The 24,357-nt window shown below is 46.9% G+C and overlaps 1 protein-coding gene across 4 annotated transcripts in view; it reads right to left on the bottom strand.

The window, feature by feature from the left end:
- Nucleotides 1-9,701: 9,701 nt before the first annotated feature.
- Nucleotides 9,702-24,357, bottom strand: part of LEF1 (lymphoid enhancer binding factor 1) — a 56,936-nt gene continuing 42,280 nt past the window's right edge. For 2 of the 4 annotated variants that reach the window (XM_082760221.1, XM_082760223.1), the window contains 4 exons: nucleotides 23,890-23,997; nucleotides 21,011-21,059; nucleotides 20,304-20,344; nucleotides 9,702-10,844 (listed from right to left, as the gene is read on the bottom strand). In XM_082760221.1, coding sequence (XP_082616347.1) covers nucleotides 20,310-20,344; nucleotides 21,011-21,059; nucleotides 23,890-23,997 — 192 coding nt within the window. In that variant the 3' untranslated portion in view covers nucleotides 9,702-10,844; nucleotides 20,304-20,309. The remainder of the gene's footprint in view (nucleotides 10,845-20,303; nucleotides 20,345-21,010; nucleotides 21,060-23,889; nucleotides 23,998-24,357) is intronic. The other 2 variants (XM_082760220.1, XM_082760222.1) reach the window with 1 other exon arrangement.

Genomic DNA, 24,357 nt, shown 5'->3' with positions numbered 1-24,357 from the left:
AGAGTCCGGAGCTCCAACAGTGAATCAGGCCTCTGCGAAACATGGGTGGTGGCTTGAAATCGAGATTCAGAGTTCTTGTTTTGTTTTCACTTATTTCTCAATGCCCTGTTTGGTTCTTCTCACAATGTTTGTTCTGCGGTTAAGGCTCTTTTCCCACTTTCAGGTACCTCTGAAAGCTTGAGGTTTGTCAATCATCCTCTTCAGGAGCTATAAATTACTAGATGTTTATCAGGCTGGAGAAGAACAGGCAAAAATCTTTGTATGCAGCTAAGTGTAGAGATATGACTGTCAGGTTAAATCTGTACTTGCTGTTAGAATTAGAAGGGAACTTGAAAACTGGATGTTTTAAGTGCTCCTGCCCAGGAATTTTCAAAAGAGGCAGAGGGGCAGTAGTCTTCTTGCCCCTGTGGCTATGGTACAGGTGGCTTTACTTTTCTAACAAGTACCACAGCAGCGACTCACAACTCAGTACTTTTATTCACTACAGTTTGCGACCACGTGAGCAATTATGAAGCTGATCTGAACGATTCCTGTTTCTCTGTGCTTTTTGGAAGAGCTGAGAACAGCAACAAAAGCAGATGCTGTGAGTGCTTTTGAGAGCGAGATCTCTTCTGTTGTGTGTTCTTCTGTAGCTTTTCCTGTTGCTCATAGCCAGAGGGAAGTGGCATTTAGCCTTCTGCTGAATTTTGTTAGAGAAGGGTTAAGCGGAGGCACAATCTGGTAATTTAAAAAAATCATCAAAGATGATTTGTAGAAAGATCTCTGTTGATTTTGATGATATTCTCAAAAGTTCATGATAAAACTGAAATTCCCTTTTATGTACCATTTTCTTACCCACCATATTTCCCCATTTATGAATGCAGTGCTATGCAGAGTATGAAATTAAACGTACGTGTTCACAGAATCTCAGGACGGTATGTAATGAGGTCTGGGGTTGTTCCTGGTATTATATTAATCAGATTTAGGTTTTTATGGCCACAGAGCAGCTTTGCACTTGTTCAGTTTCTGCTTCTGTTTTACTCTGTTAGAGGTTTTCTGTTTTATTTTCCGTAGATTGCAAGTAACTCCCAGCAATGCATTCTTTGCACAGAAGCCAGCACCATAAAGCTGTGGAAGCAGGCTGGATTTTTTTTTTTTTTTTTTGGTTGCTTCTGGGGTAGGAACAATACAAAAAAAAAAAACCCTAGTTATTAAAGGAGCCATTTCTTTGGCTGTGTGGGTGCCTTTTTGCACAAGGCATCAAAATGAGGCATGATGCCAGGTTTTGTTTCCAGCCTTGGTCAGATGCTGTAGGTTGGCCAGGGCACAGGAGGATATTTTAGCATGAGGCTTTTGCTTGGCGGGCACTAAGGAACTTGTCGCTTACTTTGGCTGTTTCAGGCTGCCAGATAACAGGATTTTTTCCGAGCCTGTTGTTCACTGCTGCTTTGTTTGGTGCATCTCTGTCCTGCCTGGTAACAGCTTCTGCTATTCTGGTCCCGTTTTCCTGCCAGCAACCACTTCTAGGGTGGTTTTCTGTAAATGCACAAACCCTTACAGTATTTGCTAGTTAAAGAATGCAAAATTTTTTGTCATTAGTAACCTAAACCCCCCATTTGGAGTCTTGGCTTCGGCAACAAAAATCTTGTGGATTAACCACTTTCACCAGTACGAGGCTTTCCGATGAGCTGTGGGAAGATGTGTATGCTTGGCGGTAGGTCCCCAGTAAACAGCTGGAATTTGCATGTGGCGAATTAGCACCAAGTAAACCCCCCTTTTTTTTTTTTTGCTTAATTATTCTTGCATCCTCAAATAAATCTATTAAATGTTTGTGCAACAGAAATTGGTGAAACCACACATTTACAATAAGTGGGTTCCTGATTGAGCTCAGACTGAGATTTGTCTGCTGTGCTGCTGGCAGGGTCTGTGCAAGTAACGTAAGGATCTGCGACCTGAGGAAGGGAGTGCTCTGCTCCCCGACTCCTCCTCCCCATGCAGCAATGCCCTGAGCTGGATTGAAGCACTCCAGCCACTGGAAACACTTGCTTCTACTCTGAATCTTCAACTACTTTACATTAACTTTGCGACCTGCTGTTTTGAATCCTACAAAGCCGCAAACATAAGCAGGTGTAAGATATACTGCACTTGTATTCCACAGGCCTTTCTAATTGTTGGCTTTCTCTAAAGAGCTTGTAAAAGGTAGAGTGTTTCTGACATGTATTTCTCTGAAGATAACAGGAGGACTAATGGGTTCCTTTCAGCTGATGTTGCAGGTGTTTTTTTTTTTTTTTCTTTGCAATTTAGGGTGAGATTTCTGAAAGCCTTTTGTGTCAGTTGGAAGCCCAGTGATGTTTTCAAGAATGTCTAAGCAGGTGAGGCATCCAGTTTCCAGTGATTTTTCTTTTGAGCACTGAAATGTCTCTCAGAACTTCAAGAAGTATTTATTTAAGAGTCTGATTTTGGGGGTTTTGGTTTTATTTAAATCTTGATCTTAATCCTCAGAAGAATGTGGAATACTAGAACTGGCGTGGATTTCTACGATGTTTGCCCACCCCACCCCTGCCCTAGTTGTTGAGAGAATGTAAAAGAAACCAGCAATTTTCAGCCTTTTCCTCCTCTGTTTGCTGCTTATCTACTTTCTTGAACAGAGTCAGTTACAGGAACAGAACTCCTCTCAGGCTGCTAATTAATAATTTCAGACAGTAGCAATCAGAACTTGCATCTAACAGTCAGAAAAAATACTTCCTCCTGATTTCTTCACTTTCTTTTGAGCCAAAGGGTTGTCACTACTCCTAATGGATTAAGTTCAGGATGCTATTATGAAGCATCAGAGGGAAAGCAGCGAAAGTTAAGCACACAAATAATGTTTTAAGTGCCTAAAAAAGTTTGTGTAGGTATTATTTGAAGAAAGAGTGTGGTAAAGTAAGCTACAAAGGGGTAGATGCCTCATTGAGAGCTGATTTGCATGAGGCTGTTGGTTCTGAATCACAGTCTGGGTGCTTTTGGGGAAATGGCAGTGTCTGTGAAGAGAGATCTGTGATAAGCATTTAAACAGCTTACTTTGGGAGACAAGATACCGAAGTTAATTCCTTCAGCACTAGAGGTGAGGTTTTTTAAAGTGGTAAAATTTCCTTTTAAAAATGAGAGATAATAACGAGAGTGGGGAAAAAGATGCTGTTAATTTCACAGAAGTGGTTTTCCTGATACCATCTCCTTTTTTTTTTTTTTTTTTTTCTAATTTATTTTTTTAAACAAAAACATTAATTGGGACTGAGGAGGAAGTGTTTGTCTTTCTTAGAGACATTGCGTTTTATTTTTGGCTAAGGCTAAAAGCTATTGTTGCCTAAGTTGACACTGAACTGGCAAATCTATGAACTGAAGCCAGTATTGTTACTTGGATCTAAATTTGTAAGGAGGTTCAGTTGTCTTAGAATAAAAATTTGAATGTGTAGTTTACCTCAAGACCGGTGTTACGCTCCATGAAATTATTTGACAGATTTGTAGCTGAAAAAAAATTGTTTAGCTTATTGGCATGTGGCCTTTGAAGTAGCATGGTGGTGGAAGGGAAGAGTAATGGTAAATAGTGAGAAGTAGAGAATCACAGAATATACTGAGTTGGAGGGGACCCAGAAGGATCAACAGGTCCAACCCCTGGCCCCACACAGGACCACCCCAAAATCAGACCGTGTGTCTGAGAGCTTTGGCCAAACACTCCTTGAACTCCATCAGGCTCGGTGCTGTGACCACTGCCCCGGCCAGCCTGTCCCAGTGCCCGACCACCTCTGGGTGCAGATCCTTTCCCTAACCCCCAGCCTGACCCTGCCCTGTCCCAGCTCCATGCTGTCCCCTTGGGTCCTGTCACTGTCCCCAGAGAGCAGAGCTCAGCGCCTGCCCCTCCGCTCCCCTCATGAGGGAGCTGCAGGCCGCCATGAGGCCTCCCCTCAGCCTGCTCTGCTCGGGGCTGAACAAACCAAGGGCCCTCAGCTGCTCCTCACACATCTTGTCCTCTGGACTCTTTACCATCTTATTAGCCTTCCTTTGGACATGGATAGACATGATCTTCACCTGCAGGTTCAGTGCTTTTTGGCAAAGGACAGAGCTTTTCTTCAGTGGCAGCTAACTTTTGTGCAGGGGAGGAAGCTATTCTGGAGATGCTGCTGGATCTGCTGACGGGTAGAGAAAGAGGTAACAAAATTTGAACTTTGACAGGGCAGCTGGAAATCTGGCATTTGTTAAAGGATTTTAGATACCTTTAGCTAGAACTGATTTCAAGGTGTGAATTAACAAGGATGTCAGTCAGCCCCAACTGTGTACGGTCCAAAGATCTTTGTGAGTTTTCCTGTCCTGTTTAAGATTTGTCACATCTATAAATTAGACAAATTAGCCAAGTACTGGCAGTAGTGCCTACCAAAAATTGTATTAATACAGTAAAGGTGCAGGTGAAAATGTGCTGCCTGGTCTTTCGTGTTCAGCAGTCATAGTAGTAACAGGTAGCGGTCACTGATGGTACATTTATCCCATTCTTCTTTTCTGCTGGATGTTACTTCTGCTTAGTTACAACCCGCAACCAAAGCATCTTCACACTTCCATGGGTTCGTGGAAGAGTAATGCTACAACAGAAAATACATTATGGCTGTGGATTTCAGTATTTCCCCTAGTCTTACTCTGTTCTCTTACCGTTCCCTGAGTTGCCACCATTGCCTCTAAGTGAGGTAACTCCCAAACAAAAACAATGGCAGGTTAAGCTAGCAAGACAGCTACTGAAGTGGGGTGATCTGAAGAATTCTTTGAATGTAGGGTGATTAATATAATATATTCCATGTTTATGTAAGTGTGTGGTAGCAGTTATAACTACCTCTTTAATGCATCTCATTTATGATATTCTGTAATTCTTCCATCTGCAGTTTATATAGTTATATATAATCATATCTGATCCTCACAACGTATCTGTGAGCTGAGGGAGTGCCATTCCTAGAATGAATTTGAGGAACAGATATGCAAGGAGTTTTTTCTTAAACTGACTTGAAAAGAAAATAGCATTTTTATCTATTCTGTCATCAAATGGTATTTATTTCCAAACTGGACTGGATGAAGATACAGAATAGGTGTTAGACCTGTGCTAGATTTGAAGTCCATCTCTTTATGCTCATAGGAAACAGAGCGTCAGGTCACTGGAAAGGAAAGACTGCTTCCCAGTGGAAGAAGCACTCAGCGGTGCTGTTGTGTCAGCAGAGAAGTCCCCGTGAAGGTAGGGCAGGAGCAGAGCAAAAGGTGAGAGAAAAGTGGGAGGATAGAGAAACCCTAGAGCAGGAGGGAAATGGAATGGACCAGAAGAAAGAGAATCAAGTGCTTGGATATTGAGAAATCTATTTGCCGTTCTATTTCAGTAAGTAATTTCAGCAAATTTACACTTAAAAAAAAAAATAAAAAATCACAGAGTAACTGCCTGAGAGTACCAGCACAGGCAGAATGAGAAACCTTAGTGGTTAACTGAGTGGTGTGAGTGGTGTTAGCTCTGAGTCATGCAGTTACACCAGGCTCACACAAATGGAAACCTTTAAGCCATATGTCAAAATGTGCCTTACAAAATCTGAACTTTCATACGGTGACTGCAAACACTGATTGTTAACTCTGCTGAGGGACCTTGGGTTAAGATGTTTTCACTACGAATTCTTTCAGGACGTTGTGCTAAAAAGTTGGGTAGAGTTTGAGCTAGCAGGTTTCCTACAGGCCTGAAGAAAGCAGTGGGCAGTCTGTGATTCCTCAGGCGCGGTTTGTTTGCAAATACAATTACTACCTGTGTCATTTAGGATTGCGGGGGAGAGGAAGAAGTTACCCCTGGTGATTTTACTCATGGCAAAACAAAACAGGTGTCACAGGAGGAGAAAATAAGAAAACATATTTCATGGTAGCAAAAGAAGCAACTAGATTTTAAGAATTTTGTCTATCTCGGGCTTTGAAACTTTGCATGAATCAAGCATTGTAGCCACTGTCACGCTCTGGCGCATGCTGTCTCCTCTTTTGTTACCCAGCACCTCACCTTGGTTTTCCAAAGCTGAGAGGGACGAACAAACCTGTCACCCGTTTGGGTATGGTGGGTTTCCTTGAAGCAGGACCAGTGAGTTTATCCTAATATGTTATACAGCACGTCACTCATGGTAAGAAAACCTTAGCATCCCAGGTCAGGTAAGCAGTGGCTGTTATCTCCTCCTCATTTCTGTGGCCCAGTGAAGTTACAGTTGCTGCAGGAGGAGCCAGAGAGAAGATGGCATCTAAAGCCCGTGGAGTCAAGGTAGGAGTATTTACCTGGGAGGATGGAGAGCAGAATTTTAGTTCTTTCTTTGACCTGGCTGAAAGCTGCTGCTTAAGAGGTTCACTTCCCATATTTGTGGCAGATACATCTCCATTACCGGGGCTGCAGGCTCTTTCTTTCTTTCTAAAAATGATTTTTGTATCTGCGAGGAGACTCACGGCGTAAATGCGTACTTGGATGCAGAGACTCTCTTCCTGGCCTGTCACGTAGAGAAATGAGCGTGCACTTTCTAGCTTGCTGGCTTCCTCTCAGGACGTCTGCTTACAGTTTCCCTCTTAGAGCTGCTCCTCTTCTGGCCACCTCCCTCGTTAGCCCAGCAGTTGTGCCACCGACCTGACCGAGGAGGGATGTGCTCAGAGCTGGCGGCCTGCAGCCGATCCGTTTGCGGAGCTGCTGCTTCCCCTCGTAATCTTCTTCTCGGCGCTGTGCAGTTGGCTGGAGGGGAGGCTGCCTGACCCCTTGCCCCCCCTGTGAGTGCCAGGGAGCAAACTGCAATTACGTGATTAGAGGGGCTGCTGGGCACTTCCCCGTCCCCGCAGTGTCCCTCATTTTCTGCCTCTCTTGCTTTAGCGCAATTAGCTGCTGCGTGGATCAGAGGGGGAGGCATCAAAAACCAGGGGCTGCTTGCTTCAAAGCCTCGTGTGCTGCAGAGCTCTCAGAGGCGTGCAGATGGCTGATGCTCTGGGTTCTGCTCTCGTACAGCCTCGAACAATCCTCCAGCTCCCACACCCACTGAGATTCCCCTAACCAGCCAGGTTAGCTAACTAACCTACTGCCTCTGCTATTTATTAGTGCCAAGCAGGAGCTGTAGCAGCAGATAATTCTCTATTATCTGTCATCACTTGCTGTGTAAGAAGCCGAAGTTAGCCTGGGGCATTGTTCTTTTATATAACAAAGGGGAAATGGCTCTGGTCCAGGTGATCCAGGAGCCCGAGGAGCCACCTCATCCGGTGGGGTTGGCCATAAATAATTCTGGCCCTGCTGCCCTCTTCTGGGTCTTTCCCCTTTGCTGTTTTCTTCAGTGAGGAGAGGAGGGGACGCGTGTTCCCCAGCTAGCAGGGCATCTTCTGTGTTTATGAGCACAGAACCTGTACTGGGATCTGTGCAGAGCTTTTTGGGGTGTGCCAGGCATGCAGTGCATGCCACAGAGACTGGGCGTATAGCCACCTCTACAGAAGCATTTGTAGAGTTAGGTTGGCCATTCGACAGGAACGTTTAAATCCTTAAAGGTGTTTTCTGTGCAAAACGAGTGGGTTTTGTCTCCGTAGGCACCCAAGAGAGAAATGGTGAAATGCCAAATTACTCCTCAGGAATTCAGCTGTCGGGTTTGGGTCTCACCTGGACTAACTTACTCAGTCCGTCAAGGGTTTAGGCCTGGTTTTGCTGCCAGTCTGACACCATCAGCACTGGGCTGTCTTTACCAGCTCCTGTGCCTTGTGCTGCAGCTCAGGGAGGGCTCGGGGCTGTTGGATTTTGGTTCAGCAGGGCAGGAGCAGACCCTGACCCGACCCACAGAGCCTGTTCCAGGACAGCAGCATCGGCCTCTCACAGGTGCTCTCAGGGCAGCATCCGAAGCCTTGTCTATCAGTTAACCTTTTCCACAGCTGCTCTTACGTGAAAGGTCTTTGATCTGTGAACGAGTCCAACACATGGCGCTTGCTCATTGCACGGGAACAGCAGAGGTGTTATTTTTAGCTCCCGAATTCTTTTTCCCCTTCGCTATTACTGCTGAAGGACCTCTCAACCCTGGGACAGGCAAGTCTACAGAGTGTGCTGGGATACCTTGCTACCTAAGGCTAATGCTTCTATTGGGATTCTATTGGGAACTCTTTTTTTTTTCTTTTTTTTTTTCCCTAAAATGGGTAAGTGGCTTTTTAAATAGCCTTAAAAAAAAAAAAAAAAAAAAAAAAAAAAATTCCAAACAACGAAAGTAGCTGTGTTTTCAAAGGGGACTGTTATCTTTGGAGCATGTCATCTACAGACCTCGCTGCAGTAATCCCTGATTTAAAACAATTCCTACACTGAAGCGTTTGCTTTTCCCCCTTTATTTATTTATTTGTTTATTTATTTATTTTCTAAAAGGTCACAAAAACAGCCCTCGAAACAAAACCCAAGCAGGTTTCCAGCAAAAGCTGGGCTACCTGACAAGAACGGAAATAAAGCCAGGTCTTGCAAAACTCCAGCATGTGGCTGCTGCTCTTTGAGAGGGCTTTCCTCCTGCTGGCTGAAAGCATTCCTTTGCTGGGTCACTTTTTAGATTTATTTTTTTTTAAGTAATCACCAGTTGCTAGAAATAAACATGGCAGGGACTGACAGGCCGGCCGCATTCTTACAATTGCGTTTGTGTGCGGTGCGCGCTGGTTTGGAAGGAAGCTGTGATATAACATCTTTAATTAGGAAATTTCTTCTTATGCAACAGAGTTGCAGGGTCAGCTGCGAGCAGCCTAAGCACGGAGCTTCCTTCGGGACTAAGGCACCTGTGCCACTTCTGGTGGCTTGAGCTTGACTCAGGCCAGTCCCACGCCACACAAGGCTCAAGACACAAGGTATGCTCATTCAGTTCACATTCCGTGACGTTTCTTTTGCAGTGGTGCTCACAAGCCATTGCAATAATTTACCCATGGCTACAGTGGCTTTTTTTCCTTTTCCCCCACCTGAAGTCCTTTAGTAGAAGTCAGGCAGTTTGTCAGAGCTGTGAAACACCAGTCCCTGAACAAAAGGGGAAGGGTAGCAGTGCAGTCGCTGGTAGGGTTTGGGGCTGGGACAGACTCAGACGCTTGTGCTTTCGGGTTTGGAGAGTGCAGAGGAGCTGCTTGCCTCGCGGGCATCACCAGCAGCAGGCAGGCTGTGCTGCTGCTGCTCTGGGTCTGGCAGCGTGAAACCGGGCCCTCAGCAGCTGATCGTGCAGCTGGCTCCAGTCCCTGATTGCTGGAGAATTTATAGGGCCATAAGAAATGCAAGTGGAGGCTCCTGCTCCTTATGTGGGCATGGATGGCATCCAGAAGGAAGGGAATCAATCATGGGCTTAAAACCCATGCGATTTTAGTAGGAAACTGAACATAGAGGGAGCAGCCACAGCGCCTGCTGCTCCCAGCTGGGCCAGTTCTATCTGAGAAGCGTAAGGGAGCACTGGGCCTGCTGATTCCTCTCTCCTGGGATGAAAACAAAAGATTTCTGCTCCCTTTAGGAAGAAAAAAGTTCCACGTCTTCCAAATTGACTCGGCTTCAGGTGAGCAAGCAGCCAAACGCACTGCGTTTCCTCCAAGGGGCCCCTCAGCCAAAAGCCTGCAGCCTTCGAGGTGCCTGCACCTTTGGGGGCTCGCAGCTACTTTCTAGGGATTCAGCTCCCTCAAGTGTGAGTAGTTTTTATTTTTTTTTTTCTGAAGCGAGACAATTGACTTTAGTTTTATTACAAAGCTTTTATTAAAAAACAAATGCTCAGCACATTAACTCAAACTGGAATGACAAAAAAAAAAAATAAAATTGGTTGACAGTATTTTTGGCAAAGGCTGTGCCTTACTATTTTAAAAAATGGGTACATCAATGCTCATTTCAACAACTGGCATAAAATCCCACTAACAGGCTAACAAAAACAGATACAAATACAGAACAATTGAAGTAATAATTCAAGTGCTGGGCTTTTTACAAGGAGAAGGGGAATGGGTGAGAAGGAGAACTCACTGCAGTCAGATTTGCTGGATGTATTGCTTATGTTGACAGAGTAGGTGATGCAAGACTGACGTGTCTACTGACCAGCTGACTGTTGTTACATTTATTTAGTTCTATATGACACCGTACTATATAGACTGAGAGGCCACTATTTGTTACAAATAGTTTAACAAAAAAGCCACCTTTTTTTTTCCATACAGGCTTTTCCTCTGGCAGGAAAAAAAAAAAAAAAAAAAAAAGAAAAAACAAAAAAGAAAAAACCCTTTTATTTAAAAAGTAGTTCAGATTTTTGACACTTGTTTAAAAGCTCATACCTAGTAAAATATACACCAAGGAAATTACAAACTAAAAGTTAAAATACAAAAGCATTCAAGTTTCTTAAAAAAGCTAAAACCGAAATTGATCCTGTCGCACCATTAAATAAAAAGAAGTTTTGAGCGTGTCGTCCTGGTCCAGGCAGACTCCGTTCCTCGACGTGCTGTATGGGGCAGCTGTGGTCTAGGTGACCCTGTTGGCTGAAGCAGGCAGACAGCCATGCGACTTTGTTTGCTGACTCGACATGGACACGGATGAGACGAGGGCTTAAGAGTGCAAGGCAGAGGTGGAGTGGAGACAAAAGCTGCTCTGCTTGACCCAGGAGCTCGCTTGCTCTATTTCTATCGGGGCTGGACCTTGTGATAGTGAAGGATTTTGGCAGTGATTGTCTTTATGATTCAGTGTCTCTAGCAGTGACATCAGGGTGAATGACATCCTAGACAGACTCCTTGGGGGTGGTCTGTGTGGATGAAGGACACACCTAGGGTTTAACAAGCTTCCATCTCCAGCAGGGGTCCTGGTGTCGCCGCCTTTGCTTTGCAAGTTGAGAAAGCGTTTCTTTTCCCACCTACAGGGACGGGAGAGAGACAGAGATAAAGATGATTTGAAACCTGTGTGGTTTTTTTCTTTTTCTTTTTAAATTAAGCCATTCAAAGAAGCTGTCCTCTGGGAAACACGTGGTGATGGGTCCCTGTAACTCTGACAGCAGGGAGTGGAACACGGGCTTGCAATGGCTGAGTTAAGTGTGGTGCATCGTTATTTGCTCTCACCTGAGGTTTGCAAGAATATTCATGGCTTTGTTTCACACTGGAGTGCTTTGGATTGTAAACAGATGTCCACAACAACTAAAAAGTGCTTTTAAAGCTACTTAGACCTTCGGTATATTACAGAAGTAATTCCTTTTCGTAGTGGATTTAAGTTGTCTATCTACAGCATTTCACCCATATACCTGCTACAAAATGAGACATCCTCGGGCTTTTTCACTGCAGCTGTTAAGGTCAATTAAACCTCCAGCTCAGCACTGTGGAAACACAGAAATGCTGTCTTCTGCGAGCAGCTGGGCAGAGGAATCTGGTGGTCTCCAGTGCTGGGCTCAGGATTAGTGGAAGCCCCAAAACCCTACGCTGACCTCCAGGTAGTGCTCAACTGCCCAACGAGCAGAGAGAGGCTTCGAGGAGCAGAGCTTGGAGGAATGAGCGCAATCAGCAGGTGAATGCAATTTGGTGGTGAAGGTGAGAGAACTGTTCACCAGAAGAAACACAAACTGTTAGACACAGCTACACTGTTGACACTTTGAATCCTGCAAAGCAAGACAGGACAAGTTTCTGAAGAAGTCGCCTTGTTTAGACCATAACTCAAACTCCTGTTACCAGAATTTCCCAACTGCGTGCATCCTGTTAGGATGGTTGTAGTAGGTGGACTGCTTGAGCCTGTACAAGCCACGAGCAGAAATAACCAGTGAGTATTACAGCTGCAGTGCTTAAACAAGGGCCACTTGTAACCGAGTCCCATCCCCTGCCCCCATCCCCTGCAGCTTCAGTGTAAGCCCTGCACCCCGTGCTGCACAGGGGTTGCAGGGGCTGGTGTACACAAGGCAGAAAGCCCCCGAGACTGATTTGGGACCGCTTGCTTTTGGTGAGCACGAGATCTGAGCACCCACACTGCTCCCAACCGTGCCGACTCCTCAGCAGGGGCCGCCTCCATGGCCGTGTTAGGGAAAGCTGAGGGTGCTGAGGCTTGCAGGAGCGTGCTGCAGGGCTTCAGCTCCGAGGACACGCTCCCTGCCCCAGCCACCACCGTCCCCTGGCACATCACAAATGATTTTCACCTGCTGCCCGTAGCCACAAAAGGACATTTAAAGCCACTGCGGCCTCGCAGCTGAAAATCCACTGGAAACCCAGCGGTTTCAACAGAGGTGGTCTGTATTGACTAATTCAGTTCCTATTTCCTCATAAAACCAGCCCAAGTCCCGACTAAAAAAAGCCTTCTTCGCTTCCTGCTTCTTTTTTTTTTGGGGGAAAAAAAAAAAAAAAAGCCCAGTGCTCCGTAACACATGCGGATCAAAGCGCCACGAAGGGCTCTACCTTTCCAAGGAGCACGAAAAGGGAGGCCAAGCAAACAGCAGAGGAACACTGGGGAGAGCACCCTGCAGCTTTATATTTATTTTGTGCCTTTTCATCCTGGCTTTTCAAAGCTTTGGTCCAGGTTGCTCTTCCTGGGAAGGTTTTCCTCTCAGTCTTACATGAAAACATTCAGCTTCCTGTTGAGGAATGGCCTTGAGGCGCCAGGCCAGTAGTTCACAGCCGCCCGATACAAGCGCCGTGATTCAGAGCTACTCCCCATTAGCAGCCAGGAATGTCTCCTGCACCCAAGGAAATGAAATGCTCTTCTGTTGAGATGGTTCCCTGCCTCCTCCCCCCTTCCCCTACCAGCGAGCTGCCTTTGAAGTCAGGAGGTTAAAATAACCACCGCGGCCTTGCTCTGGCCCTCAGCTTTTTCGGACAGGGGCCAGAGCAGCGCTCGCAGCAGCTGCCTGCTCTCCACAAGCTCTCCCCGATAGCGAGGCTGCAGATTCTGCTCTAATTCTGCGAGGGGTCGGGCACAGCAAAGCCCCCCCCATATATATTATATATTTTTTTTTCTAAGAGGACAGTGCAGCACAGAAAACGACACGGTGGCCGTCCCAAAACCAGCACCTAGAACCCAGCCTTTCCCCAGCCGCACGACTTGCTCCCGCTGCTGATAAACCAAATAATACCTAAAAAAATAAGGCTGACGGTCGTGTTGCCTTACAGATATAAAACAGGTCAACTCAGGATTCTTTTCAAGAAACCACAGGCATGAGCGAAGGAGACTGAAGACTTCCCACATCTAAGGCTTCACTGGGGGGCTGTAGCTGAAGTCTGGCCAAGCAAGGCATGCCCTAGCAAAGCCCAATCCACAAGTGAAGTCGGCGCAATCAAAGACTGCAATTACAGCTCCCTGGCTGTGGTTAGGCTTCAAAGAAAGTGCTGCAAGTCACATTTTACATATGTGAAGTCTTGAGCCTGAGCCACAATAGGAGGCACTGTCTGTGCCATTTGCAGCGTGCATCTGACTGCAGGAGGAAAGGGAAAAAAAAAAAAAAAGGGAAAAAAAACTACCTCGAGTAAGGAACAGAAATAAAATTCAACAATAAGTCGGAGTAACAAGGCAAGCGTTACTCATGAAATGGTAAAACTGCACTTTAGGAATCTCCACCATAAATATGAAGCCTTTGAAAAAGCCTGGGCTGAGGACAAGGGCACTGGAGGGAGATCAAAATTCCTCCCCGCTCTTGGGAAGGAGACAGACCGGAGGGTGGGTCTGCGAGCGCCTCGTGCTCCCTGTGCTTCTCCTGGAGCCCTCGGCTCATCTCCGTCCTGCTCCAACAAGGGAGAGGGGATTAGGCAGCCTCGTCCACGTCACGCTGATCAGGAGAGGTCACGGAGGAAGGCTGAGGGTCTGGGAGTAAGGACAGGGGAAAGGGAATCTCTGACTCTTCACAGAAGGCAAGAGAAAGTTAAAAATGTAAGCCAGGCGCTTTTTGTCTACACCTTCCCTCACCTCAGGTTGTTTATATTTACGCAGTTGTATAAAGATACAAGATGACAGCAGTTACGTGTATTTAAAATAAAATAATAAATTGACAAAAAGGCACCGGTCTCCAGCCCTGGGTTTGAATCCAGCGCTTTAAACAACGGGGCCAACTCAGCGACCCGACGGCAGAAGCTGTCCTTTCTCTTTTGAAGTCCCAAACGAACACGATCGACCTTTTTCCAGCATTCAGCCAACGCTCTGGAAAGGTGAGGACGCAAAACCAGGCGATGATTTACCAGCGAGGCTCCCTCTGGGCGCTCAGAGGCTCTTTAGCAGCGGGGCTGAAGGCCGAGCGGGGCGATGCCGGCGCTGCCGTCTGCTCCTCTTCCTGCCCAGCTGGGCCACGGCGTGTGGGGTGAGCCCAAAGCAGATCCCGGGATCGGGATCGTGCTGGGCAAACACAAACACAGGGGTTGGGTGCAGGGAGGTGAGGAGCTGCTAACACCATCGCCACCCTCCTGCAGGGAGCCAGGGCAGGCCGGGAGCCGCGCTGGGAACGCCCCGGTGTTTTCGGGCTCCCACTTTGCCGAGTGCCAGCCGGCGGTGCCAAAGCAGGTGTGGCTCTTATCAAAAGCCCCCGGGGTGGGCAGCGTGAGCCTCGTGCCCCGCGCCGAGATCTGGAAGGCTGGAAGGCCCACGACATGTTTTTCCTGTTGGGGGGTGGGGGAGGCTCCGTGTTTGTAATAAAAACCAGATTACCTCTAGACAGCGATCTCCAGCAGCTTCTTAAAGGAGAAAAATGTGCTAAGAGTGATCTGCAGGGGAAGAAAAAATCGGCTTGTGCCCCTTTAGTGCCTACAGTAAATACTGGGAAGACCAAGATGAAGTCTCTCTGCTTTCTGAAATAATTCAATGAACCCCTCATGCCCCATTCCTCTTGAAAGTAATGACAAAATCGTAAGTGTTAAAGCACTAAGGAAGGGGACAGACGTTTAGCCAGGACTCCATGCCTGTGACTTACTTTATTTTTTTTTTTTAATTTAAAAACAACAACAAAACTCCACGCCCTGCTTGTTTGATAGACTGAGAGATTGGCAGAGGGATCTGGCTGTTCCTGGGGGCACCGGAATTGCTGCTGCAGTTTTAACCTCCGGTAACACAAAAGATGTGAGGGACTGGCAAAGGAGTAAGTGGAAATTTTCGAAAAGAAGTAACATACGTGAAGTTTTCTTTGTAGATCACCTTTTCTGCCACAATTAAACAAAAGCTAGAGTTTTTCCTGCGCTTGGAAAGACGGGCTGAATGTTTCCATCTGCTAATACATGGGTAGAGTCATGGAAATGAGTGATTTTCTGCACCCGAGGGTGAGAGGTGTAAGCAGAGCGTGTCCGAGAGCTCTCCCACCTTTCCTACCGTCGTGCACCCATCGAGCAGCACTGGCAGTGTGGGAGCTGTGCGCAGAAAGCACCGCCGAGCTCACACACACCGCGTGTGTTTGATGCAATTTGGGCTTAAAGCTGGTGTTGTAGAAGATTGGCTCTACCTGCAGTGACTTGTGCAACATCAGAACCAGCGAGTCGTTGGTTTAGGCTTGGTTTTGGTTTTTGGTTTTGTCGTCAGGGTGGCTGGCTTTGCACTCATGTGCCAGAAGACCTCTTAAATTCAGTCACAACCCCTGAAACTAAACAGTGCTAGTTTGCTGGGCGAGCTGTGGCAGAACTGCCTTGACACGCAACGCTGTTGGCCTTAGAGGACAGACTTCACCCAAGCTTGGGCTCCACAAACAAGTGGGAGGACTTGTGACAATGCCACAACCACACGTCGGTCTCCCCCTTTGAACTTTTTGCCACTACAAAAAGAAAACACGACGCAGACATGAGATGGGCGCTGAAACGCTCCGGTTTCGTTCCAGTTTGGAGTGAAACCGCACTCCGAAGTCTCACGGTTTTCCTTCTGAATCCGTTTGTTTCCACGGTTTCCTCATGACCTTCAAGTCCCCAGTCTGGTGCTAAGTTTACTAAATCCACCGACACACACAGCCCTCAGCCAGAAGAGAATGGTGCCCTGGCAGCCTCCTCCCTGTCCCCACCCTGTCCCACAGGAAGGGTGGTAGAACAATGCTGCTCCTTCTCTCTGGCCCAAGCCTCCTGCTGCTAACACCTTAGAAGGGATCCGACGCCGCTTTTAATTTCTGCAGCAGCATCTGCAGCTCAAGCACCACAGGTTGCAGGTGTCCTCCTGCCGAGTTACCAACTTTTGTCCTTTGCCACTGAAGTCTGGAAGTGCTGCCTTCGTTGCTGATCTTCTCAAAGACTTTGGTTGCAAAACCCAACATTTTGTAAACCCTGGCAGAGTCTCCTTGTTTTGTCCCTCCCGTGCCCACGCTGACTGCCTGGCTCAGAGCTTTCTGCTTCTTATTTAGCAAACCTGTGCTCGGCGCCTACCTTGCCTTGCCCTTACGCCTCCCGTAGTCGCTGACTGCACCCAAAATTGCTTCCGTGCCTCCTTCCCACCCTCAGTTCGAGGGCTGGAACAGGGAAATGGGGCTCTCCACATGCTCTGCTGCATCTCTCCCAGCAGGTGTCAGTGCCCTTCTGTACCTGCCGCCTAAACAGGAGCTGGCTTCCCTTCACGTTTGCTCCTTTGATGTTTTCCTTGCTGTCGGAGAGCCTGACAGGATGCAGCTTTCCCATCTTCTGCCCCGAAGGCTCGGCGTTGGGTTAGGGCTGGCTGCAGGAGGGGGTCTGCGTGAGGGCTACACCCCTCCTCGTTGCGAGTTCCTGTGCCTGCCTGAAAAAGGTTGAGGCTAACCGAAGTCAGTGACTATTTGGATCACAGAAATACTTCAATCCATCAAATGCTCCTCATTTTTTTACTTCATTTTTTACTCAGGCAGGAGAGGGAACGGGGAGACAGGGGGCACAGAGGAAGCATTTCTCTTCAGTCAGGACACGTCCCTACACCACCGTCATCCCCTTTGCATCTCCTTTCTAGGACACTGGCCAGAAAGCCAGGGTCAGCTATGAGCGTGGTCATCAGCTGGTTCTTTGCCACCCACTTCATATTCTGCTTTCACAGCCTAACTCCATTTTCTGTCTAAGTAATGAGCAGAAGATAATCCAGGCAGAGATTTCTTGTTGCAGCGCTATCCAAAGTTTCTTCGTCGCCGAATTTCCATCTAGGGGTTTTGAAACATTACAGATTATTCCTTGCTTAAAGTTAAGCAGTCTTAATGTGATCCCTTTAAGTGCTTCTGATTGTAAATCAGTATTAGGCAAGTTTCCTTATTTTTGAAAACTTTGCTAATCTGGATGCTAATTGTCACGGAGTTTTTGCAAGCCACAAATTCACTTCTCACAGGTTTTCAAATGTCTATAACACTTCTCTATCACTCTTTTCAGCCCTTGAAGACATGCCAAAACACAATGTTAAATTATGTAGCTTGTGAGGACTTCCCAATTGCTTCCTGCCATATGTCAAACGATGTGCCTTTTGCAATTGCCACACATAGCAAGGCACAAAAAGTTAACCATTTCCGTGTTGCGGAATGATCGGGGCACTTTTGGTAGCACCCTTCTACTACCTCAATGATTTAAAAATACCCGTGAGATGCTAAAATATTGGTTTTTCCTCCCAGAAGTCAAATTGGGTAGGAAATTAGTAATCACCACTTCGGTCATAGGACTGCTCCCATTTAGAAATCTTCTGGAAGAAGTCTTTCTGAAAGGTATTCAACAGGCAGTCTTTGCGTTGTCCTTGATCTTAGCTCTCCTCATTTCCCCTTCCTCCTGGCTTTCTCCAAACCCATTTTTTAGCATTATCTGGTCTTGCACCGCTCTCAGTTGATTTCAAAGGAGAGGGTAACAAACAGGAGTTACTTCTTCAGCAAATGGGAGCTAATTGAAGCACGGTGTTGGGCCATAGGAACCAAAGACAAAATCCCACCTGGAGGCTGTTCTGCAGCTCTTCACGAGTATCCCCGGGTAATTTATCAAGGACTGGAGTACCGGGTCACAGCATTCCTAAAACTCTCTAATATTAAAGTGTTTTTACAAATTGGCAGCTCAGCAGGCTGGAGGGCTTAGAGGAGCTCAGCTACATCCTAAGCAGGGAAGCCATGAGGAGCGTCCTGGTGTGTACAGCGCTGGGAAGAGGAGCACCTTCATGCTACCATCTTGAGTTCACCGCTCAAATGAAGAGCAAGCCAAGAACCTGGCCAGAAGTCTGTCTTAAAGATCAGTAATGTTCTGAAGTGTTCGTGGAGAAAGAAAAAAAAAAAAAACACTTTCACAGTCTCTTAAATCATTTCTGTTTGCATGTCTCCATATCTCTTCCGTTACTTTCCTCTGAACATCCCACCACGCAACCCTCCCACCATTTCATCCTTCTCACTTACATCACCCTAATTACAGCCCTGGCTGATCGCCTTTGTGCTGATCTCGAGATTCTTTCTTTGGTCTTGCCACCTACTCGTTTCTGATTCCTCTCAGATAACAGAATGCCTGTCTCCTTCCCAGACCTCCCACCCTCCTTCCCCCTCTGCCTCGCACCAGCCATGCGAGCAGGGAAGCCAGTGTTTTCCTGTCTTCACGAGCTCACCGAAAGGCATTCCCAAACTTGTCATCTCCATCCAGTAAAGACTGCAACAGCTCTGCTGCGGGCCTGCTAAAATATTCCGCTCGTGGGCAAAACATTCCTTGGAGTAGGCTTGCAAAGGGCAGGAGTCTTAACCTTCAGAAGTTTACTTTGAAGTCTGGCTGATTCGGGTTCCCTAAATCATCCCGTGCCTTTACTTCCAGCTAGGGCACATCTGTACGGCTCAGAGGAGAGCACTCACTCGGCACGCAGCGCCCGGTGAAGCTGCCGACGCGTGCCCACGTGGAGCCAGCAGCACACTTCCCCTTCAGAGGAAGGCGATGCCTCCCTTTCTCACCCTTCGTGGTATAAATTGTACGAGGACAGAGACGAGGATATTACAACAGTTTCCACACCATTATGGGCCTTAAGAGAAGGGCAGAAAGGATGTAGAGGTAGAAGAGAAAACCCACAGCTTCATCATCTTCTATTTCTACTGATTCTCTGCTATGGGAAATGCAAACAGAAACTCCAACAAAAGCACCGGGGTGTAGGCAAGGCAGCCATCCTCGGGGTGTAACGCATCCAGGAGACCAAACATTCCCCAGCTTTTAACTGTCACATGAACCCTAATCGTACCCCATTCCTAATTAAGTTCTGTGCACTAACTTAGATATGCCAAAAGATATGCCAGAGCACAATGTTAAAGCGTGTAGCTCCTGTATCAGCCGTGCGTTGTTTGCTGGTGCTGTGTTAACATCAAAGGGAAAAGCACTCACAGCAATCGTGGGCCTGGGCAGCGAAGTATCAATTAGAAAAGTCAAGGTTAAAGCACTTGCCCTTTTCTGTTGCTTTATAGGTATAACACCTGGGGCAGTCGCTGGAGGCACGCTTCACAGCTACATTTGTTGTGTGGCCTACAGAACCCAAATGCTGCAATCCACACCCCAAACCAGCACGAGCCTGGCATATCGCAACGAGCAAGGCTGTCCGCGTGCATTTTGCCTTTTCCCTTCTTTTCAGCTTTACAAAAGCGAACCAAAACAGCAAACTCTTAAACCTAGGCAAGTTCAGCCTCACTGGCCTGCTGGTTTAGGTAGAGGAGAGGCCTGGGCCGTGCTGGCCGGCTGACACAGGGAACAAACTCCACCTGGCTCCCTCCAGCTGCAAGTCGGAGCAGAGGGGACAGCCCAGAGGAGGTCGCTTCGCTGCCTACCGAGTGCCAAGGGGCTCGTGTGGCTGAACGAGTCAGGGAAAGAGGGGAGAAAGCAGTGAGAAGGGAGGATCTGACAGCCCGGCGGGGTGGTGCTGCTGGGTGTGTGCAATAGCCGGTGCGGGTCCACCTCCTGGAGGTGGTGTGGAGAGAGAAAACACAGGCTGGAACTGCAACAAAGAAAACCCCACACAACACACCACCGTACAGCCGAGGGGAACAACTCTGATACAGCTGAAATACAGTCCCGTTCTCTCAGCAGATGGTTTGTTAGTACACAGGTGAATAAACAATTTTTTTAAATAAAGTGTACCCCGCCAGCCAGTGTCAGCACATAAAATGTGCTCCAAAGCCAGCTTCCAGCCTGCTCTTTCTGAGCTGTGGCGTTTTGCTGGCTGGGAGGGCTTGCACTGCTTAACATAAACCCGTCCTTGTGCTTCACAGGCAGACTTGCAGCGAGTCAGTGAGGTATGGTCAGTTTGGAAGTATTAAGGTTAAGAAGTGAAATGGTGGACGCCTAGTAGATAGCCGGTATAAAAACCATCAGTAGTCAAAGCAACGTTCACTTTGGGGTATGAAACTTCTGCAATTTTTGCTAAAATTCATATTATGGCATAAAATTTATAAGAAAGCTTAGCTTACAATTCAGTTTTATCAGGAAAGCTTTAGAGATGTTCTTACCATGCTTCAGATGTAGGCAGCTGTCATTCTGGGGCCTGTACCTGTAGAAAATTGTTTTCCTTTAACAAATTTCTGTTACAGAGTTTTTGCACATTCCAAATAAGTCTGTTTGCTACAGCATTACATGGATTTATTTTTTTTTTTATTATTATTTTTTTTGTGGTTTTGGTTTTGGGTTTTAATCCTTATGGTTCTTATACCAGCCATTCGTGTTGGGGAAAACAGTGTTTCTTTTTATGTGTTTTAAAGGCAAAGAGGAGACCTCACTGATGCTTTTAGCCAGCCTACTGGCAGCTGTTAGTGTAGATGGAAATGTAAAATACGGTGCTAAAAACTAAAGTGGCTACAAAAAAAAGGTCAGTGTAAACTTTCCAGTGTCCAATGGTCCCACACAGCACTTGAGATGAAGTCTAAGGATGATACAACTGGCGGGGAAGAAAAGCAAAGGTAAAGCAGGAGAGTGACTGCAGCGAGGCGTCAGTTCAGCCAAAGATGTTGATGTGGTCAGGAGGGTTATAGGGAGAGGGGTGAGGGAGAGGAAACAAGCATTGTGTGCGTTTTTACAAGCTTGCATTCAAAGTGAAGTATCTTAAAACATCAGTCAGCAGCAAATTGTTAGAGCACAGCATGTGAAAATTAATAGCACAAGCCCTGGTTTCTGAAACACACCTGAAGTGAGTGCTAAGGAAGAGTCGGTCATGGCCTACCTGATGCTGATTCCTGCAACTTTTCTCTCTTCCTCTTCTTTTTCTTCCCCTGCAAAACAGGCAACTTTACCATCCCATTACACACACACAATGTCTTTTATCCCTCCCTGTCCCACAACATTGAAATGAAAGCCAGCTGGACACCGAGAAAGAGGTTAGGAAAAAAAAACAACAAAAAACACATCTTTTTCAGAGCAGTTAAAGCCCTTTCTAACCCACTTCCAACTCTTTCAGTGCTAACAAGGTTTGCCCTCAGCATCTACGGAGAACCATGCACATGAGCAATACAGATTTTTGTATCCAAATTGAAATACAATTTCTGGCAGTTCCTCAGCGAACGCTTGCAGCCACGAGCACCCGGAAGACTTCTCGAGCTTCATAACCCGATGACACAAACGTTGATATCCGAATTTATGGCTCTTACAAGAGCCCTTCACACATTCGGATACTTACGGCAGCAGCAGACAGGGTGTTGAAAGTACCTAGGACAACCACGGCTTGGCCCCAGGGTGCCAGCCAGCCAGCTAAAACTGTGCTGATAACACCCGTGGCTGAGCAAAGGCCGCGTGGCCGTGCCTGGAGAGCTAGCAGTGAAGAGAGGAGCTGTGGCCAAGTGGTGTGTGGCTCCGCTGGCTCTGCCCTGCGCCCCCCAGCACATCTGGCAGCCACCAACGCGTGCCCCACGTCCCAGCACCCTGCCGTGTTGCGGCCGCAGACGGGAAGGGCAGAGCTGCAGGGCTGGGGCGTCCCTTTGGCTGGGACGGACAGCGGGTTTGGGAAAGCAGAAAGTGGATTTCAAGGGGGCTGGGAAAATCAGGGCGGTGTGCTCTGGCGTGGAGGCAGCCAGGCAAGGCTGCTCTGCAGCGGCGTGGCCTTACTGCAGGTGGTTACACGGAAAAATCACGCAAGGAGAGCTTTCTGTTGTTCTCTGAGTCTGGCTGGCTTCAGCTGAAACACTCTGATCTGAAATCCACCTGTGGGTACCAGAAGTGGAAGAAAAGAAGGAAAAAGCTGGGCTGAAACTAGCTTCTGGCAACACCGCCACAGTATGGAAACACTGCTCTCATGCCTGTCGCACACCTCTGAAGGACTTCTCTGGGTGTCAGTAATAAAAAACACAATGAGAAGTGCCCAGATATTGTCAGCAGTTTAACAACAACGCTTAACATTTTCTTGGAACTCCTGAACTCCTGAGTAACGGGGCAAACCAAAGCAGAAGAATTAAAACCAAGTGGTACATTTTCTTAAAAGCCACTGTTTTGTCAGATCAGCTGCAGGAAACAGGGCCTCTCTAATTCACTTCCAACCCCAAAATATTGCAGCAATCTCTTGGCTAAATGCATAGTTTCATTTTTGACGGCAAGTTAGCAAAAATGAAGGAAAAAAAAGGACGACTTGGACCTGAAAAGGCTTCAGTGATAACCTGTGGTCTCCTATGACCGCCTTCTCAGCAGTGCTGCGCTCAGGAGGATCCTCTGGTGCAACACAGGGCTGGAGCACGTCAGAGCTGCACAGGATGTTAGTAGGAAGCAGGTCTGAGAGAGAGGTCTCACGTGCCACCTGATGCAGGCAACATCTTATTGAGGCATTTAGGAAACCACAGGTCTGCTGCTTGTGCTGTATGGCAGCAGGCTGTGGCAAAACACATCAGGTTCACGAAGTCAACACGTCTGAGTGTCACCGGGCAGTGCCCCACAGGTGAAGTAAGCTGCTGAAGGACACCTTTCCTGCTACTTTAAAAGCCAGCCACCTGCATAAGGTCACGACAGCCCATCTGCTAGGGAAGACGGCCGTGTAAAACAGGCAGCAACAGGCTGAAACAGGCTGCCAGGGCTTCCAGTAGTATTTGTGCTTACACAACCGGGCACGGATGTCAGCAAGACCAAGGCATTTGCTTCGGAGATGATCACATGGTTTCTGTGTCAACACCTCCCGTGCCAAAAATCTCCCTCGGAGACTCTGGCTTACAACAGAAAAATGTGTTTGAACTGAACGGGAGCTGTGCTGGGCTGGAAACGCTGAGTGCTTCTGCAGGCTCTGTTAACGCCGCGTTCAGGCGCCCCCCAATCCTCAGTGTCCACGAGACACAACTCGAGAAATGCCACGGTCAGCCTAATGCAGATGGGAAAGCGAGCCAGACGTGGCATGCACACTGCGAAATGCAGTAAATAATGTTACACCTGACGGGGGACAGAAAGGTTTTGGGCTTCGTTACCTAACAAACAGCTACACCGACTGCTCGGAGCGAGCACGCTACTACAGCTGTGCAGTGCAAGCTGTGCAACACGGGAATGGTGTTTGATATTTAATTATAAAATATGAGCCATCGTAAAAAAAAAAATCTTAGCTAAATTTCTCAGCCTCGCCAAACTATAAAAGCAGAATCTATCGTAAGGTTTATCTGTACACGTTTTGCAGGCTTTATTTCAGGGGTGGAGCATCCAGAATTACCTCCAACTGAAGTTCAGCTTCCACCACTACCCCGGGCTTTAGGTTCTCCTGCAAGGGAGGCACCCCTTTTATTTTTTGCTCAGGTCTATACAAGATTTCTGGAGAGCAGGTGATCAAATAGAAATAATGGAAAATTCACAGCTGTGCAGTAGGACATAAGCTTTCAGACAGTGCTGATGACTGACTATGAAAAAGTTTCTGTGCTATTTATTTTCCCTCAAAATCTGTGACCTTCGTAAGATGCATCTCAACAACAACGAAACGTTAAATTTTCTGGATGTTTGAAGTACAAACAAATATAAGGCTTATGTTGTATATTTGTTCACCATCCCTCCTACCAGGTATTTCCACAAGCTAGAAGCGAAAAAAAAAATAAAGAAAAAAAAAAAAACCTGTTAGGTGAAGGAACCTTCAACTGAGCGACTTACATAGTTGTCTCTTGCAGACCAGCCTGGATAAAGCTGCATGTGTAGCTGCCTTTCTTTACGAGCTAGTTCATAATATTTCGCTTGTTCTTCACGGGAGAGAGCGTGCCACTGCAAACAAAATAAACATCGCATTAGACCTGGAAATAACTCATACCTAGGCAACAGATGACATGAGCAAGTGTTTTTGTGACTTTGATTCAGTCCTCCATTGCAAAAATGAAATTCATTAGCAGTTACAAGCACCCGTGTTTATTAAACAACTTTCAGGCATTTGTCAGCTCTGTAACTGCCAAGTGCCTTGAGCAAGACAAAAATCATTTATGGAAACAGGGCTCACCATATAATCCGCTCACAGAACCGAGCTTTCCCAACATGACATAAAAAAAAAAAAAGCTTAAAAAGAAGCACTCCAGCTCCTGACAAAACGGAATGGTTTGTGCTGCCTTTGAAGGGCGGAGAGCTGCCCGC

The sequence above is a fragment of the Aythya marila genome, assembly GCF_965140915.1.
Source record: "Aythya marila genome assembly, chromosome: 4".
Lineage (NCBI taxonomy): Eukaryota > Metazoa > Chordata > Aves > Anseriformes > Anatidae > Aythya > Aythya marila.
Note: the sequence above shows the minus strand (reverse complement) of the source record. Positions and strands in the feature narration are given on the sequence as shown.